Source organism: Gallus gallus, chromosome 2 (genome assembly GCF_016699485.2).
Source record: "Gallus gallus isolate bGalGal1 chromosome 2, bGalGal1.mat.broiler.GRCg7b, whole genome shotgun sequence".
Taxonomy (NCBI): Eukaryota; Metazoa; Chordata; class Aves; order Galliformes; family Phasianidae; genus Gallus; species Gallus gallus.
This window is the reverse complement of record NC_052533.1, coordinates 117915682-117934968: the sequence shown is the minus strand read 5'-3', so window position 1 is coordinate 117934968 and position 19287 is coordinate 117915682. Positions and strand designations below refer to the sequence as shown.

Here is a 19287-nt window from a genome sequence, read left to right as displayed (position 1 = left end):
TCCCTTCTACAAGAAAGGTTGTAAGGAGGATCTGGGGAACTTCAGGACTGTCAGGCTGACCTCAGTGCCAGGGAAGGCTGTGGAACAGGTCATCTTGAGTGAGATCATATAGTATGTGTGGGATAACTGGGGGATTAGGCCCAGCCAGCAAGGGTTCATGAAAGGCAGGTGCTGCTTGACCAATCTGCTCTCCTTCTACGGTTGAGTGATTTGCCTGGTGAAGGAGGGAAAAGCTGTTAACATAGTCTAGCTAGACTTCAGCAAAGTCTTTGAAACTGTCTCCTACAGTATTCTCCTAGAGAAGCTGGCAGCTCGGACAGGTACACTCTTTGCTGGGTAAAGAACTGGCTGAAGGGCCAGACCCAGAGAGTGGTGATGAATGGAGTTAAATCCAGCTGGTGACCAGTCACAAGTAGTGTTCCCCATGGGTTGGTACTGGAGCCTGTTCTGTTCAGTACCTTTATTAATTACTTGGATGGGGAGCCTGAGTGCACCTTCAGTAAGTTTGCAGATAGCAACAGGTTGGGAGGAAGTGCTGATCTGCCAGGGCATAGGAAGGCCCTACAGAGGGATCTGGATAGGCTGGATCACTGGCCTGAGGCCAATGGGATGAAGTTCAACAAGACCATGTGCTAAGTCATATACATTGGCCACAACAACCCCAATGCTACAGGCCTGGGGCAAAGTGTCTGAAAGATTGTGTGGAAGAAATGGACCTGGGGGTGTTGGTCGGTGCTCAGCTTAACAAGAGCCAGCAGTGTGCCCAGGTAGCCAAGAAGCCTGGTTTGTATCAGTGTTGCCAGCAGGAGCAGAGAGATGATTGTTCACCTGCACTTAGCTCTAGTGTGGATGCACCTTGAGTATTGTGCTGTTTTGAGACTCTCGCTACAAAAAAAGACATTGAGGCCTTGGACTGTGTCCAGGGAAGGGCAACAAAGCTGGTGAGGGGGTCTGGAACACAAGTATTATGAAGAACAAATAGGAAACTGGGATTGTTTATTTTGAAGGAGGCTCAGGGGAGACCTCATGCCTGAAAAGAGGTTGAGGTGAGGTGGAGGTTGGCTTCTTCTCCTGCATAACTACTGAAGGAAAGGCCTCAAGTTGTGCCAGGAGAGGTTCAGGTTGGATGTTAAAAAAATTTCTTCTCCAAAAGAGTGGTCAGGAGATGGAATGGGCTGCTCAGGCAGGTAGTGGTGTCACTGTCCTTGGAGGTGTTCAAGAAATGTTTAGATGTACTGAGGGACATGGTTTAATGGGGAAATATTGGTGGTATCTAGACAGTTGGACTAAATGATCTTGGAGGTCTTTTCCAACCTTGGTGATTCTATGATACTTCATCTCCTGCTACACTGAGAATTGGGCATGGCATACCAAAACTTATGACCGTCTTATGACCATCAGTGCAGACACACCATTTTTCTTTTGGTCACAGTACTTCACAGAATGGAGTGTCTAGAGCAACAGTGTACATCAAGAACCAGAGTCACATTCACTAGGAAAACATTTTTGTTTGTATTTTAATTGGTTAATTGAGAACACAAAAACAGTTTACCCTCTTTCAAGTGGGTTTTTAACATTATTAAATAGCTTCTGTTGAGCCATGTGCAGATACAGCTCAGACAGACAGACAAAAGAAAACTACCATTGTAACTGCTGTCTCCAGGTACACACGAGGCAATCTGTTGAACACCTTTCAAATATCAAAGGCTTCTCTCCTTGAATAGCTTCAGACTACTCACAGCAATATTGTACAGTACTCAAATGTGCTTTGTTTTACTGCAAAAGAATACATAAACCAGTCTAGAAAGTAGTCTCAGAATCTATGTTTATTTTGCTGGTCCCACATATAAAGACATATGAAATGTTATCTGATGCATGATATGAGAGCAAATAGTAAATGAAAATCAGAAGACCGTGTATCCAATATAAACAGAGGTATTGAGCAAAAAAAAAATAAGGCAGGCTGAAAAGAAAACTTACAAGAACCACACAAAAGGTACTCTGCACAAAAAGTCATATATAGTGTATGTATTTTAAAATCTTTTCTTATCTTGAGAATATAATCACGGATAAGCCTTTTGCTGCCACCTGTACAGAAATCAATGTCGTGCATTGTATTTCAGGATTGTGAAAGTAAGTAGCCTTAGTTGAACAAAACTTGATTAAAACTAGGGACCCAAACTTTTCTCAGCAAGTTTTATCCACGTTCATTCCTGCAGACAACCTTAATTGCTATTCAGTGGCATTCAATTTAATGTGAACTATCATTTAAGCTTTGTTCTCTGTTGGGCAATCTTAATTAACCAGTATAGAAACTACTCAGAAGTAAAACCTATAAATATTACAGAATTAGCCTGCAGTAGACCAAAGCAGTTGTTTCAAGGCTCTTGAGAGTACTAGCTTCATGAGCATGCTCACATCATCCATCTTACACTGAGATCATCAACGTCTTGTTTGTGAAACTTTCATGACTTCCCGTACATCTCAGATGCATGCCCTGGAGGACCACTGACATCTGGTGGACAATTCAGTCCTTCCCAACAATACCTGCAAATCCTGGAAAGCAGTGAGCACTAGCTGATGTACAGCGATCAAGCTTGGAGGGAACTAAAACTGAACAGCTTCATCAATAGTTAGCCCAGATCTCAGCACATAAGGGGGGAGGGGGGGGAATCTAAATCTATCCTACAGGGAGCTGACATAAATACTGAATTTTAATGTGACTTGATCAGAGTGTATTTTACAGATGGCCTGCCATAAGTACATGCCAGGGAAGCATTAAGTTACAAAGTTTACCCTGTATTTGTTAACTCTGTGGAATTTGTTGGTTACACTTAAACGCAGATGAGCAGCAATATACAAACACCAAACTCAGTTAAAGCTGTCAGAATATCAACAATATTGTTGAATTAAGCTTATTCTAGATAACACATTTTTTTTTCTAAATAGAGCAATTTAGTTCATCAAGTCCTTGAAAACAACTGGGTCATGAAATACAATTATATAAAACTGTCTTTTTCACAAATAATAAAAAAATATTGTTTCCTAGGTAAGATTTTTCTCATTAGTGAAATGGAGCAATGAGAATTAAATCTTATTTTGCTGAAGAAATAAAATAATATTACATTATAAAGAGGAGTATTCACTAATTTTATCTGGGTTTTTTTTATCCAGCAAACTTGAAAGTGAATCTTCTTGTTGCTTAAAAGTAATTGAGAGTCCACAACAATCAGCATCAGATATAAAATGCACTTAGGCCTGTTAGCACTGGTTGAGCATCACGAGTTATGTTTTATTTGTTGTAATTATCTATAGCTTGTAAATATTCTGACGTTTTTCTAACATTCAGAAAGAATACAGAAAACTTACTAAACAGCTGTCAGAATTCTCAGCAATTTCTCTCTGCAAAATGATTCAAAGTCTACCTTCAGGTAGATGGGCACTTCTATCTGAAATGGGAGCTCAGTTCAAACATAATGGAAGTGTTATGAGCCATGGAAAGTATTGGTGTTTTTCTACACCTTCCCTACAAGAATGTAGCTTTGCAAAAAAAATCTGCACCTATTCGCAAACCAGCCTATATTTTTCACTTATCACCAATATGATAACTCTCCATAAGTAAAAAGGCTGCTAAACCTTCAAAATAGGTTACCCAACCAGACTATCTTAAATTGTTTTTACAAAATTCATTGTTGTACATACATTACCTAGTCGGCTGTGGAACACTGCGGGCAAACATTTCACAGAGGCTCATACAATCGCTAACATAGATAAGTCATGTGCAAAAAAATCCAGCCAGTGCTCAAGGTGGAAACAAGAGGGTGTATGTGGGACACCAATATGGAGGAAACTGTATCAAGTCACCACAAGAGCAAGATAGAAGGAGGGGACAGCAATCAAAGTAGGATATGTGCACTGGGGTAGTTTGGCATGACTCAGCCAGGCCTTGTAGCAGAGTTGGGTATCTGGCTGGGACAAAGGCTGCCCAAAAGACATTAAAAAAGGCAAGTATCAAGTTTTTCACTCTCATCTGTGTATCAAGAGAAGTCCAGAAACTGCTAACTGCTGATGCTTTTAAAGAATTTCACTCAAGTGGCCCACAAACCATGATATTTACATGCTGTTCAGGTCTCTTCCTGCATTACTGCATGACCAACATACTGGGAGAAAAGTGGCTCTAGAAGGCTGCTTAATAATACATTCTTAAAGATCCAATTGCAAATCAGTAGACATTCATCAGTACAGAGATATTCAACTCATACATGAAAGGCACAGAGCCTACGTGGCACTCAAATCCTACTCTGAGCATTTAAACTGAGTACTATTTTCAGTATTTTAACAATGCTGGTTTCTGCACAGTAATGCATTTTACCCACAGTGAAAAGCTGTCACATTCCTGCAGCTATTAAATAAATACATTATAATCAGGTCAGTTACTGGGTACAGGAGATAGAAACACTAACCACTTCTACAAAACACTATCACAGCCCTTATACTTCCACACCTGAAAAGAAAGTATCTTCCTTCCAGAACCTTAAGGGAGCCTACAGTCAGGAGAGGAGTCAACTCTTTGAAAGGGTAGATAATAGCAGGACAAGGGAAAATGGTTTTAAGTTGAAGGAGGGAAGATTTAGTTTGGATATCAGGGGCAAGTTCTTAACTATGAGAGTGGTGAGGTGCTGGAACAGGCTGCCCAGAGAGGTTGTGGATGCCCCATCCCTGGATGTGTTCAAGGCCAGGTTGGATGGGGCCCTGGGCAGCGTGGTCTAGTATCAAATGTGGAGGTTGGTGGCCCTGCCTGCAGCAGGGGGGGTTGGAGCTTGATGATCCTTGAGGTCCCTTCCAACCCAAGCCATTCCATGACTCTATGATGATTCTTTCCCCTGCTGCCCTCGCTCCCCCATATATATTTTCTGCAAATATATTGGCATTGTCAAGCCAATTATACAATTTCAGGAGATGATTACTGTGACAAAGTTCTAATTCACAAACATAATCTTTCTTATACGCTTATATTGTATTGGGTATAGTCTACCGGGGCAGTAGAGATGGCCTCCACTTACCACCAGGGACAAATAGGTCTAAAAATAATTTTGTCTGGTTCTAATTGATAACATCATGTTGGCAAATCTCTTCCGAAGACACACTAGAGCAAAATAAGCCATTCCCGCTAGCATGCCGACCATCAGGGTGGTGCCAAGAACTCTGGGCGCTCTCTTCTTGGCCACTCGAAATGCAGTTGGCAGAACTGCTGAGATTAATATATTGTTGACATGTCCTAAAACTTTGTGAAATGCTTTTCTCTTTAGGACACGCTCATAATATGCTTCCAAGTTCGGCCGTTTTCCGTTTCCCCAATTTCTTCTTGCTAATCCAAGAAATTTCAACCGATGTAGCGTGACAGCAAGTGATACATCTGCCAAACTGAAGAATTCACCACAGAGCCAAGGCTGACTTCCATCTTCTAATCAGAGATAAAACATAAAGAATTAAGAGCTGAAGAGGTACAAACACACAAAGAAACCTGCATAGGCTATTCAGTGCTACTTCAAAACGCTAGCAAACAACACCAACACTGCACCTATGCTTAGGATCTGAACATTTTACCAATCCTCATTGATCGCACCCTCTCTCCATTGTTCACAAAAATCACATAAAGTCTTAGGTTTAGCAGCCTAGCCTACATTTGTAAAGAAAGAAAGAACCACATTTCAGGTTCAGAAATTAAAAACCACAGCAAACATTTATTTTTCTTGAGTACATTTCTCAAATCTGAAGTAAATTAAACAGGAGTGGAAAAGGAGGAAGGCTGTCGAGCTTTTGCTGAAAAGCTACTATTTGCCTTCAGAATTGATCATCTTGTCTGAAGTGAAATATCTCTGTGGTAGTTCACTCAATAGCTTCTAGCTTGCTAAAGATTTTCAAGTCAAAAAGAAACAAATTAGATGACTAACATGTACCAAACACACCACCTCCACAAGAAGAGAGTTTCTGCTACCTGGCCTTTTGTGCCTCCTAGACTCAAAACCATGCTGTCTACACTGAGATGTTTCAGAAATGATGGATATTCACACTGCCCATCATTACCCAAAAGCTGTGCAGTCAAAGCAAAGAGGTAAATCTTTCTGAGATGACTTAGCGGGCACTGCTCTAACTACACTGATATGAAGACCATTGGAAGGGCATATCTTTACCGACTTGTATAGGGAGCTTTTGAAACCTAGGATATGAAATCAGATATCTAGCTGCCAGTGAGTACTCTGCTCTAGCTTAGATCTCAAACAGGACTATCCTATTCCCTCCTTATCTGTGACTTTTTGCAGATTTTCCCACACAAAAGACATGCAAAAAACACTGGCATGAATGTTCAGCAGCACCTCTGCAGAAAAAGTGAATTTCTGCAATATCCTTTTGAAGTTAATTGCCACCTGAGGGAAGCACCGCACAACATAGGACACCTTTGGTCCACTTCAAGTAGCTATACAGGTCTAGAAGAAAGGTCTCGAAGTTTTTCCTGTACCGCTGAAATGCTATCCGGGAATTAACCCAGTGCATCAAGATGATAGAAAGGAAGACCAAAGAAGGTAACCTGTGTGAAAGCCACTGTCTGCAGTGGCAGCAGCAATGAGGGATCTAAGCAGTAGTAAGAGAAGCAGATGTGCAGAGATAAGCCAGCAACTGATAAAAGCACTGTTCACAAGCTCCCAATATGTCAATACCTCAGACAAAATTAAAATAGGCATTTAATAGTCATATGTTTTATTAAATCCTACTGCCAGTTTTCATAGGCTCATCAATATCACACAAGTTGACTCACTGGAAAGCCTGTGTGGCACAAAGTAGAGGGCTGCTGGAAATGGTGACAGACTGTTGGCTGAACAGATTTCTACCATCCTGTGTGAGCTAAACCACTTTCTGCAACTCTTTCACTGTTGATTCAGCAGAAAATTTAACCTAGATTTTCAACTACTTTTTCAAATCTACTGTCTTAATGATAATACATAATTATTACAACAGCTATTTACAGAGCCAAATGCACTATTACTGACCTGAGCAGATGCAGCTGATACTGACTGATGCTTTACACAGATCCCAGTGAAGTCAGAGGAATAATTTTTATTAGCATTACTGGGAGTTGGACCAGAATCTCAATAAGATGACTACTCCCATTCAAACAAAACTCAATTGTCATTTAGGCAGATGGCAGGTATACACTTTCAAGGTTTTCAAGAGAGCAGGATTGTGCAATGATTAAAGCACTTATCCAAATTGCTAATTCTGAACATGCTACAAATACCAGCACCTTATGTCCTTATGGTATTTAAATGAGATCCTAATTTTAAATAAACTGCTTTTACAATTAAAGTCAGGAGCATTATAGTAAACTGAGTCCTACAACTACAACGTCAAGAATAACATTCTGTGGTTACAGCTATTTTTGTTTTGTTTACAAGATACTGCAAAATTGTGCAACTAATTATACTCACAGTATGCTGAAAATGTGATCAGGCACTAAGACTTCCACTCACTGACAGCAGCAGTAAACTGAAGAAGTATTTTAAACAGTATTGATCTGCTCTGTGAAGTCAGATCAATGTATGCTAGAAGTATCACTTTGGATGTATTTAAAACAGGCCCACAATGGCGCTGTCAACCACTTTACTCAGTCACCCCAAACATAAGCATCAACAGGATTTAGCAAGAATAATTCCTTACCTGGTGTTTCCTCATTTCGACGCTGCAACTCAGTCTCAACCTGATCCAAAACTTTCTCCAGCTCATCCAGTATTTTCTTTAGATATTTTATATTATCGTGATCCAGCAGTTTAGACTAAACATACATACACGTTAGTTTCTTAATGTATATAGTTCATACTTTTGCAAGATAAAATTCTACTTAAGATATTACAGTACTTATTCATAAAATGTGATTATTTTCTCCACATAACTTTTGGATACTACTAACAATTCAGATAGAACAAGAAGTTATATTAGAGATGTTAGATAGCACATTTTGCCTCATCCTGTAGGGTTCTCAACATCCCAACACCAATGCTGATATCTACTTACCTATGAAGTCAGTGGACCAGTCCAACACTTCAGCACACACTTGAAGTGTGTAGCTGATTTGGGGGATAGACTGCTTCACGCCTTGTAGGGTTAAACCACTGCATGACTATACTGGTAATGACAGGTGAAACAAATGTTTGTCATGACAGAAAAAATCTGACATTAACAAGCTGATAACAAAGGGCAGAAATACAAAATGCTTTCTTACTTTAAGGCGCTTCTGTTTTGCTATGTAGGCATCTTGAAGGTCCGGATTTTCTTCTGCAAGCTTTTTCAACTCTGATTCTGTATTACTTATTTGACCTGATACAAAAAAAAACAAAAAACAAAAACAAAGGAATGACATTAGCTATCCAAATCCACTCCAATTCACAGGAATTTATTAGTAGTTTGTGTAAAAATACCATACCAAAGAAATGAGAAGCGGCACTTCAATGACGGTAGACGGTATCATCTTCTATGATATTACATATTAGCCGTAGCAGTGATAGCCAGTGGTCTGGACTGGCTGCTAAAGTGAGCCTAAGCAAGCACTATCTGTTTCAGTATGATCCAATATGAAATATAATTTGAAGCAAAAGGTACAGTTCACAAACAGTACAGGCCAAGTTTCTTGTAGAGAAGACTACAAGTCTGAAAGCAGTTCTGAAAAGTTAAACTGAAGTCATGATCATTCATCAGCTGAACAAGGATTCCTCGTGCAACTCTGTGGCTGAAAGGAACAGTGGAGCCCTTGAATATACGTACAGTATTGAAATACAAATAAAGTATTAAATATTATCCTCTAATTGATACCAAAGGGAACACAATACAAAGTCTAGTTCTGGTGTCCAAATCCAGGAAGGAAAGAAAAGAAAAAAGAGCTGTGAGAACTGAAAGACTATTTAAATTAAACACATCTGAAAACTACTGGATTTGAAACCAGGTTCATGAAGGGAGGTTCTCTGATATACAGGGAAATGAGCTACATACCCTGCAGTTATTTCCTCTGCTCCTTTAATGCATTTTTCCATAGGAAAATGGTACGCGTAGAAAAGTCCTCCAGGTAAAATATTGACTTGAGGGAAATCACAGAATATTTTACCATTGATTCTATGAGATCTCTACTTCATCCTGTATCCTAATTCTATATTGCTGTTATTTGCACACAGGGTATAAATTGAGCTTTAATGATTTCCATGTCAGATGAACATAGGATACTTACTTCCAGTGCTGTTCCCTGGAAACTTCTTTATAAGCATGAACAAGATCAGAAATTAAAATCTTTATAGCTGTCACTTTGTTTTGTGCAACATATTCTCTATCAGTAGGAAGATTAATTCTATAGACATCTCAAAAGTGACGCTTCCTCATTCCCATTTTCAAATCCTAACAGACTACAAAACAAATAAGAAGTATATGCAAAACTTATTGAGTACTGAAACTAAAATCAGAAACGTGCTCAATACTTAAGACACACTAAAGACACAAGATGAAAGTAATCCAACATCTTATTATATAATATGCACTCAGATCTATAACAACACATACTGCGGATTCTGCTTGTAGCATAGGCTGGAATCATGGAGTCCACAGTTAACTCAGGGTGTAGAATGCAGCCGTGCGTGTAGGCGTCCATAGGCAAGGAGTCTAAAAGCTCCCTGTAGTGTTGCACCCTTGGATAATACATGCTCCCTTCTTCCGGCATTAGTCTTGGCACTTCTGCTGTAATATAAAATTAAAGTTAAAAACAGAAGAACCACATGACTGGATAAGAATAGCACTTCCACAGTTACCTCGGTTAGTCCAGCTACCATGAATGACACAGCTGTTGACAGCTTTACTATTCCCCACCATTACTCAATACCTTGGCAAAATGTACACATATATACTTTGGTCATTTTAATAATCCCATTCCAATGCAGCATTCTACACAAGCATTTACTTAAGAGGCCTTACAAATCAGCAAAGCTGATTCAGCACCTATGTTGTACTTCTAGGGACAGGTGATAGTGGCACACAACCCTTTCTCACTCTGACAACAGAGTTCTGATAAGCTACTACACCTGAAACCTTACTACAGCTGCAGTGCTGTGAAAATTGAACACTGTCTTACAGAAATCCTATTCATAGCATCACTGTAAGTATTCCAGCGCACAACACTGAGTTTTACCCTGCCCTCAATCTATCCATGCCTTGCCTCCTCATTTGACCAAAATACCAGTATAAACTGCCCATCATGTGAAGTTTTCTCCATGCCTTGGAGATTACAGCAGAACCATTGAACCCCTGAAACACAAAAATGTTCCCTCTTCCAATCTAAAAAAAGAAAGCTATGCATTTTCCTCAAAATTGAGAAAGGCTATTTTCCTGTAACATAGACACAAACAATGTCAAAAGCAACCATATGCAAGTATTTTCTTCCTATTTTTTACCTCTTTATTTCATTTTTGTCTCCAAAAATAACCGATTTGCTCTTCTTCCTTTTTTATCCCCACAATTCTTCTGGAACTAACCCACAATGTACATTATTCTTTCTCTCTTGCAGAAAAGTGCTGTCTGACAATGGCAGTTGTGCAATTCTGTTGAATACAGCCTGTTCCGTGGCATCCTCAGAGCAGAACTAGCATAGCACAGTGCTGCCATTTTTCTACTTCTCCATGCTACCAGAATGGGTAAGAAAGACAGCAGCAGGTTTATTTACAGCTCGTCATGAAGGTACCGGAAGACGGGACCAGACCACATTAAAGGAAGGCATTTTGTCCCATACCACCCAGCACCAGCACAGTCTGTTTATTTGGAGGATTATAAAGACTTTGCCATGAAGAACAAAACAAAGTGATACAGATCCGGCTCTGACGCTACTGAGTGACACTTGTATACGTGAGAAAGACAACAGACTAAAATGCCTATAGGATTACCATCTACAAACGTTGCTTCGAGGTAATCAATGATCTGCGTTGCCTCACAAATAATATTTTCCCCATGGATGAGGACAGGTACTTCTCCAGACGCATTTAAGCGCATAAACCACGGCTCGTTGTGTTCACTCAGGGGCAGATTTACATCGTGTTCCTCACACGTTAGTGCTTTCTCAGCGATGGCTAGGCGCACCTGGAAAGACAGGACCAGATTTAGCGGATAGGAATGCAGTGCACACAGCCGCACCCTGCGCACAGCCCAGCTCCGCTCGGCAGGCCGGCTCTCGCTCTGTGTGTCAGGCCCCGCACTTTGACCTGCTCGTCCCCAGAGGGCTCCGCGGACACCCCCGCAGATCCGCACCTCGGCGCCCGTCCCCTCAGCGCACCCGGCCCGGGGCCTGCAGGCCGCGCCCGCCGTGGAGCCGCCCTTCAGGGGAGGTTCAGCGAGATGCTGCTCACCCCCGCCCTCCCCACCGCCGCGGCAGCGGCAGCCCCGAGCCCCCTCCCCGCCGCCCTCACCTTCTGCGAGGAGAAGGACTGCGTCCAGTGGTACAGCACCAGCGGCGCCGCCGCCCCGCCGGGCCCCGCCATACCCGCCCGCTGCTCCGTGAGCCGGCGCGGCGCGACGCGTTGCGGGGCGGACGGCCTGCCCGTGCGCTAAGCGGGGATGCTGCTGTCCTGTGTGGAACGAGGGGGACGGCGGGGGGACGGCCCTGCCTACGGGGAAGCCGGCCGCAAAACCGGCTGCGGCATTCCCTGGGGGTGGTGCGGGAAGATGGATGCGCAGGTGGAAAGGTCACATGGCCTCTCAAAAAATCGGGGCGGGGTTGGAGGTTGTTTGCTTTTCTTGAGCAGGGATTTTGATTGTGGATTTCAGGGACATTGGCATCATGCTGTCAGGGAAAAAAAAAGAAGAAAAGAAAAGAAAAGAAAAGAAAAGAAAAGAAAAGAAAAGAAAAGAAAAGAAAAGAAAAGAAAAGAAAAGAAAAGAAAAGAAAAGAAAAGAAAAGAAAAGAAAAGAAAAGAAAAAGAAACGATATGTTACAGAGATCAGATCCTGAGTTGAACTCCAGAGGTAAAATGCTCCATTGCCAAATGCCCCTCATTTACAGACACAGAAATAAAGGTATAAATGTAAAATAATACTCATTGCTTTTGCCTCCAGTTGTGTCCTGTCAATCTCAAGAGAGAAGGCTACTCTGTTTTATTTTTTCTTCTAGTCTAAAAAGACTGAACTATTCTTCAGTGAGGGGGAAAGGTGTTGTATGTGAAGTCTTGGGTAGCATTTGATGAAAAAAAACCAAATAGCTTCCATCATCAGAAAGTGCCACACCGGCACCAGTGTGGAGATGCAGTTGCTGATCACACCTCAGGTAGGAGGCCCAGCTGTGCAGGCAAGGTGTACTGCATGACTGTGCTCGCTGCACTCTGGCTGCCATCAGCCTGTGGGCCCCCTGACATGAGCCATTTCTGTACACCAGGTGATGACCTGAATGAGCAGTGCAGTGAGAGCTACACCCCAACTCTGAGTACGGCTGGAGCCTGAGGGCCTCTCACACCGACTGTTCCTGTATGCCAAGTGATGACCTGCCCAAGCAGTGTGTTCAGAGCTACATCCCAATGCTGAGTACCTTTTGTTTTGTGGGAAAATTTGGCTAATATTAAGCAAGGAAATGAATTTAAATCCACTGAAAGAGGCAACAAGTCTTACAAGTCAAAAGGGAAGAACATACAGAGGTTTAGAGGCCTACATTTGAAGAAAGTGAGGCCTATGATTAAGGTTACCACATCATCTGCATGCAAGCAGTCTGCAGCCAAGTACAAATTATGACATTTTAGAAATAATTGTTTTCTTAATTAACAATAGAAACAAATGTGAGCCTCTAAGTTTTGGAAAGTAATATGACTGTAATAGATGACATGTACATGTATGTAGCAAAATCCCCCACCACAAAAAAGCTTAGATTAGTAAGTACCGAATCTCTTTAATTAAACATATTACATGTATCTAAATGCTTTACATTTCCAAATAAATATTATTTAAAACATAATGAATTCATAAGGGACTATGTAAAAGCAAATAATAGCGATGTTTTCATTTTATTCATGAAGTGTTTATCACTGGGTTCTCACACCCTAACATTTTAAAGCTATACGCTGTTTGTATTTCACAACCAACACCAACACAGGAATCTGTAATCTCCCCACTGAGTACTGACTGTATTTCTGATGACATAAGGTCTCTCTTAGAATTAGAACATTTCTATATCACTATTTTTTATTTTATTTATTTATTTATTTATTGCTGGAGAATCCACTGGAGGAAAAAAAAAATGTTTTTATTGCTTGGGCATATCTGAGAAAGAGTCCAAAAACACTAAAATGTTCAATGTTCACTTCACAGTTGTATCTGTGTTCTGACACAGTAAGGAAGAAAGGAACAGGGAAAGTGGTATTTCCTGCTTCTGACCTGTCCTGTAACAGACCACCTGCGAACATATTTGGGTATTTCTTGTTCCTCAAATCTACAAATCAGTATTGCTACAAAATACTGCCACGCTATCCATACAGAACGAAGCCTTCAGCTGCAGAACCAGGAGGCCCAGCAGTGCTGGTGAAGGTGGTGTTATAGCGGGGGTTATGCCAGAGGCTGCTGGCAGGCAGCAGGCACTCACTCCGCGGCCATGAGTGCCCGAGGCAGGGCTCTCTCCTCCCCGCAGCTTTGCACGAAGCTGTTAGCAGAACTGACCACACGAGGCCTCCCTTGTCTACGAATAGGAGGCAAAGCAACTTCTCCCTGCCAGAGATGTTGAGGAAGAGATGCAGCTGATTCTTTTCGCTCCTGAATTAACACCTGTCTACCCACGTATGTTTTCTCCCAAACCCTCTACCTTCTGATACATGAAGAAAAGCAATCAGAAGTCCCAGATTATGAAAAAGCTCTAAGTATCCTGAAAACAAACAAACAAACAAACAAAACAACAATAACAACAACAAACACCTTAGTCCAAATGTATTTGTATAGACCTCCAAATGCAGAATTGAAAGGAAAGTTATGTGAGGGTACTTTTTAACGTGTAAATGTGATGAATACAAAAGGAGCACAAAGGACAACCCCAAACTGCAAGACCAATTGGCATCTTGGTTCTCTGCCATTGAAAGCAAGCTGTTAATGTTGCCTGACAAATGGGTTTTCTTGCCATACTGATAACTGCTCTCTTTCTCTCTATGTCCTCGCTTGGGACTTTCTTAGTATTTAGTATTTATATATACATATATAAAAAATATGCATATATAATATTTATATGCACACATACTCCTCTATAATGTTTTTCATGCCCATTGTGAAAATAACATTTACAGATACTACAAATAGATAAGCAGTATTTAAATCAACTTTCTACATAATAAACAGATGTATAAATTAGGTCAAGATTTCTTCCTTACTTCAGCATTCCCTCATATTGTCAGGAAGCAACTAGGCCAGATGTGCCTTAGAAGTGATTGCTACAAGTAAGTAAAAAATGATCAGTTCTTTCCATATAATCGAAATTAAATTTGATTAGTCTGAAGAAAAAAAATCTCGTGCTTTTTTTTTTGTATGCAGAGCCATTGTATGTGAAAAGCAGCTGGAATCTGCATATCCATTGTTAGCAGAACCACGGATTCAGCTCCAGGTGCAGAACTGGCAAGGTGGACGATGGTGCAGGAGTTAATATTAGTTGGGAGAATAAGACGGATTCTATTCTGGACCTTCTGTCATCAATATTTATTGGCTAAATCCCAGTTGCAGACTCTGCATTACTGGCGATGACGTGAGTCAAAGAGAGCATAGCAGTGAATTCAGATACACAGGTGAGATTTAATATTGACACAAGAACTGTCGTTAAAAATTTAATATGAACGATGACTGACTTTTATGTGACTTCTAATATGACTGATGAATTAGACATGCAACTATTTAGAAACGGTGAGAACACAGAGCAAAGATAAATCTTGACAGCCACAGTTCAAATGTCCATGCCCTCATGTAAGTGTGTGTAAAAGGGATGAGATTTGTGTGTAGGAATGATGCCAGCCTAAATAATTCTTGATAGTTGATGCATATTCTTAAGAAGTATTGCTGAGTTGCAGTTTTACATCCAACAAATCCAGCAATCAACAGAATTTATTTACTCATTTTCAAAGTTACTTGCCATACCATACTACGTTTTCTTCAGGGATTTCACAACATTCTGCTGATTTTTTTCCCTAAATACTACAGTCCATCATGTTCGGTGCAGGAGAAAACCACACTTCACACAAACTGCTTAATAATTAGTTTTTTTATAAAATTTTTCTTAGTGGTTGTACAGAAAAGCCCATTCCAAAATACTTAGTAGTAGTGACGGCATACATTTCTAGTTCTTGAGATGTAATACAAATCGTTATTGTTCGAATGCTATATTAACTTCAACAGTCTTAACAATTCAAATAAATTTCTTTCTTGAAATTTCAGTTTTTCAAATCAAGCACAGAAATACATTTATTATGTTTATATGAAGGAAAAAAAGGACATTTTTTTTAGCAATAAAACTTAAAATCTTGCTATTACCATTACAGTCATATCCGGTCTTTCATTTCTCAAGCTTTTATACTCACCATACCTTCAAATTACAAAATCTAACATATCAGTCACATTCAAACAATAAATACGTTTATGTGTGCTTGTTGTGTCTCTCGGTACATGTAATATGTTGGCCAAGGAACTTGATTGTTTCTGAGCTATTAGGAACAGTTCTGCAAATCAGTCTCACTGAATGAAGCACTGAATCACTGAATGGCTAGGAGTGGAAAGGACCTTAAAGATCATCTAATTCCAGTCCCCCTGCCACGGGCAGGGTACCTTCATATGCTCAGCTTTCCTTGCATCAACTTAAATGTGATTACTTGCATTAGTAAAAACTGTAAAAGTTCTCCTGTGTGCTCTGCCTTTGTTTGTAGCATCCAGGTGTTGATTTATATTCTGCTGTTAATCTAAAAGTGATGACAGTTTGTTGAGCAAAGTCTGCCATCATGATGGAACAGCACTACCTAGCACACTAAATTTTGGCTGCCTGAAAATTAAAAACAAATCACATACTAACACAGCACAAAAAAATAATGAAAAAAGTATCTTAGAGCTATTGCCTGCAGCCAAAGCCAGAACATTTAGTTTTGAACTAGTAGAATAGATTATTTAGAAGCTGAAACAAGGACCACCAAAGTGATTTATATTGATTTCAGTGGGTCTTAAGCCAATTCAATTTCCAATGCAATCACACTGTAACTAGGATGACAATCAGACATGGCCTTAGAAGAAAAATAAGGGCTCTGGAATAAGCTCCAAGTTTCAGCATCTTCAAAAATCTCTACAAACATTTAGTTATACATGTTATTGAAAATACAGTCACAACCATCACTTTAGCTTATAGAATGAGCTTAAGCAAAACATTTGATCTTTTTCAACCAACTGTTCACAAAAATATTTTAAAGTACTTTAAGGGATTACCTTGAACATACAAACATTACATTGAGAAATAGAAAAACAGCTGCCAATAAGGAAGAGCCATTCCTCGTAACAACATTAATCATTAAAACAACACAAAAAACACCTTTAAATATTTCCTTTAAATGAAGAAATTCTTATTCCTCCAGCCTTAATTCTTGCTGTTTCTTCATTACCTTTGAGCAAATCTGGAATGAAAAATATACAGTAACAGGCAAAATATTTCTGTTGGCAGCCTTGAGGCCGCACTTCATGAGATTTCAGACATCCCTGATGGATGAAAAAGTGCTTTTAAAAGCTTAGGACACCCTCTGCTCTGGAGTGAACTACACCAAAGCAGGAACAAGGACAGAGGCTGTTCTGCGCTAAGTCAGAGCCTCCCTGCGTCACCCACCCAGCAGGAAAACCACAGGGGCTGGCAGGGCAAGGCCGTTCAGAATTTCTCCTCTAGGGACAGGAGCCATAAACACGGACAGAATATTTTGCCTTCCAGAGCAACACTTCGACTTTTTATTCCAAATCACATAAATTATGCACCAGCATTGCAGTGTCTTTTCACAATTGTAGTACAACAGAGACAACGGGGAAACTGTAATGGTCACCTCTGATATTATATATTTACTATATTTACTTCATTTTGAAAAGCTGAAGTAATTTTCATTATATTCCACTTCTTACTACATCTGTATCAACCAACCGGAATTTTTATTCCTGATATTTCCCAGTGGAGGGCCCTGTGCATGCATAACTTACAGTAGTACCAACCCTCACTTCTACGCCTGACAAAGGGAGACTCACAGTTCCTGTTACACAACCTCCATTTTCTTCAGTCAGACAGCAGAATCCTAATTTGTTAGGCCTTTAGATTTAGATTTCTTCTCCATTTTTTCCTTCAAACTAACAAAACTGCTATTCTGTATTTGATTGATAATTTTTGAGATTTTCAGCCCCTTACAAAGTGCTGATGAAAAAGCACAAACAAATTGGATTATTAGCTGATACCATTTAGTAAATTGAGTCTTGATCCAAAGAGATTCCACTATAATTTAAATTATCCTTTTAGTCTGTGGATGAGTCTTATTCCTTAAACATCTATGAAGGCAGTAATCAAGTATATTTTAGGTGTATCAAATAACAAGAAATGGGCAAATCTAATGCTTTGTGGACAAAGGTATTTTGTGGCATTTCTGTGGTATTTCCAGTGTCTTATGTCCACTGTGAGTAATAATTATTTAAACCATTAGATTCTTTGACTTGTTTGTTAAAAACTATCTATGCCACTTCAAACCTCAGATTGTTGATGCCTAAAGTAAAAGAGAAGAACATTAACTGTGGCTGGACAAATTCATTATCAAAAAGCGCACCCACAATATTCACCTACCTCCTCTTGTAAGCAAGACCCTCATTCGTGAAAGTATAAATAGGACAAGATACACTTATGGGCAGCAATAGATCTGGGCACTGAATAGCTGCCTGTGTTCTTTTGGCACCGACTGAAATACACTGGCATGATTTTTTCTTGACAGCATAACGTCACTCGCGAAGAGAGAACAAATACTGGAGTCACTGCTCTGAAAACACACTTCCTTCGTTGTATTGACCTCAGTGAGATTTTCATAAGAAAAACAGATGTAGTGTATTACTGCCAGCTGACAGAATATGTTTTAAAATGTAATCTGACAAAAAAAAAATATTAGGCTATATAGAGAAAGGAGTGAATTTAAATCCTGTGTGTGTAACTGATACAAATAAAAGCATGAAGTTGTCTCCGTGCCCTATGCAAGCGCAGAGAAGCAAGTGCAGCAGGTGATGGTATGTGTCTGAAATAACAAACCCTTTCCACTAACACCCCAGCTAATATACAGGGTGGGCAGGCTAAGCCCAAACTGAGAAGCCGAAACTAGCTTTTCAAATTTTAGAGAGATGGATACGTTTGGGGGTGGGGGGAATGTACTGTATCTCAATTTAATTCTTACCATGTCTATTTTACAGTCCTCATAGTAAAATACAACCATAAAAAGATATAGAATCTGTATGAATAGAAGAGTCAATAGGAACAGAGCTCAGGGCAAGGAAATGAGAGTGTCCTTTTGGTCCTGAGGAGATAATCTATGTTTTGAAGATGATTAGACTTCAATAATTAAAAAATGCCCTCCAACATTTTAGATAGGCTGCTGTCAAACACCTTGAAAGCTCTCATACTTTATTTTAATATATTAAACACAAAATGAGAAATTACTGAAGTAAGTAGGAATGTGAAAAAAAAAACAAACTTTATTCTCAGCCCCTCTGACTTCACTTTAGAGTATATTTTAATTCCAATTTTGACATTTTATATGACTTAAGACAAAGAGCTATTTTTCAGTCTATCTTTCCTCCTCTACAAAAGCTTCATGTTTCAGTGCTTCTAAGTCACTTGAAAACACAATCAAGTTAACGTGTAACAAATACAGGCTCATATCTTAGAGCAGTGTTTCATACTGTGATTAAATCTGTAATCCCCTTAAGTTGTGTTTTGTTTGAACTCTGGTTGTGATACCATTTCCTCCCATTTTCTTGATATCTCATTGCTGGAAGAAGATCCCTCCTAACTCCAGCTTCATTTGTAAAGTTTCATCAAAGGCCTTGAAAGTCTGGTAACCAGCAGACCTGTCGGGTGCTACAAATGTGATCTGGGTCTATCTCAGGTGAAGAACAGCATGACCATATTTATTGCTGATGCTATTCTGGGGTACCTATGACGTTCTCCCATCTGGCTGAGCAATGTTCGTCCGTTCATCTTTCAACACT

At 40.0% G+C, this 19287-nt stretch overlaps 1 protein-coding gene across 2 annotated transcripts; it reads right to left on the bottom strand.

Annotated features, from left to right (window-relative positions):
• Window positions 1-1808: 1808 nt before the first annotated feature.
• Window positions 1809-11751, bottom strand: GDAP1 (ganglioside induced differentiation associated protein 1). Of its 2 annotated transcripts, none has more exons than XM_418303.8 (6): window positions 11490-11751; window positions 10971-11163; window positions 9601-9774; window positions 8279-8373; window positions 7717-7831; window positions 1809-5464 (listed from the first exon to the last, which is right to left on the bottom strand). In XM_418303.8, exons 1-6 carry the CDS (start codon window positions 11559-11561, stop codon window positions 5082-5084), a joined length of 1032 nt encoding a protein of 343 aa, XP_418303.3. In that variant the 5' UTR covers window positions 11562-11751; the 3' UTR covers window positions 1809-5081. The 2 variants fall into 2 exon arrangements, with proteins under 2 accessions (XP_418303.3, XP_004939971.1); XM_004939914.5 differs by having other exon boundaries at window positions 9601-9771.
• Between the last annotated feature and the right edge of the window lie 7536 nt (window positions 11752-19287).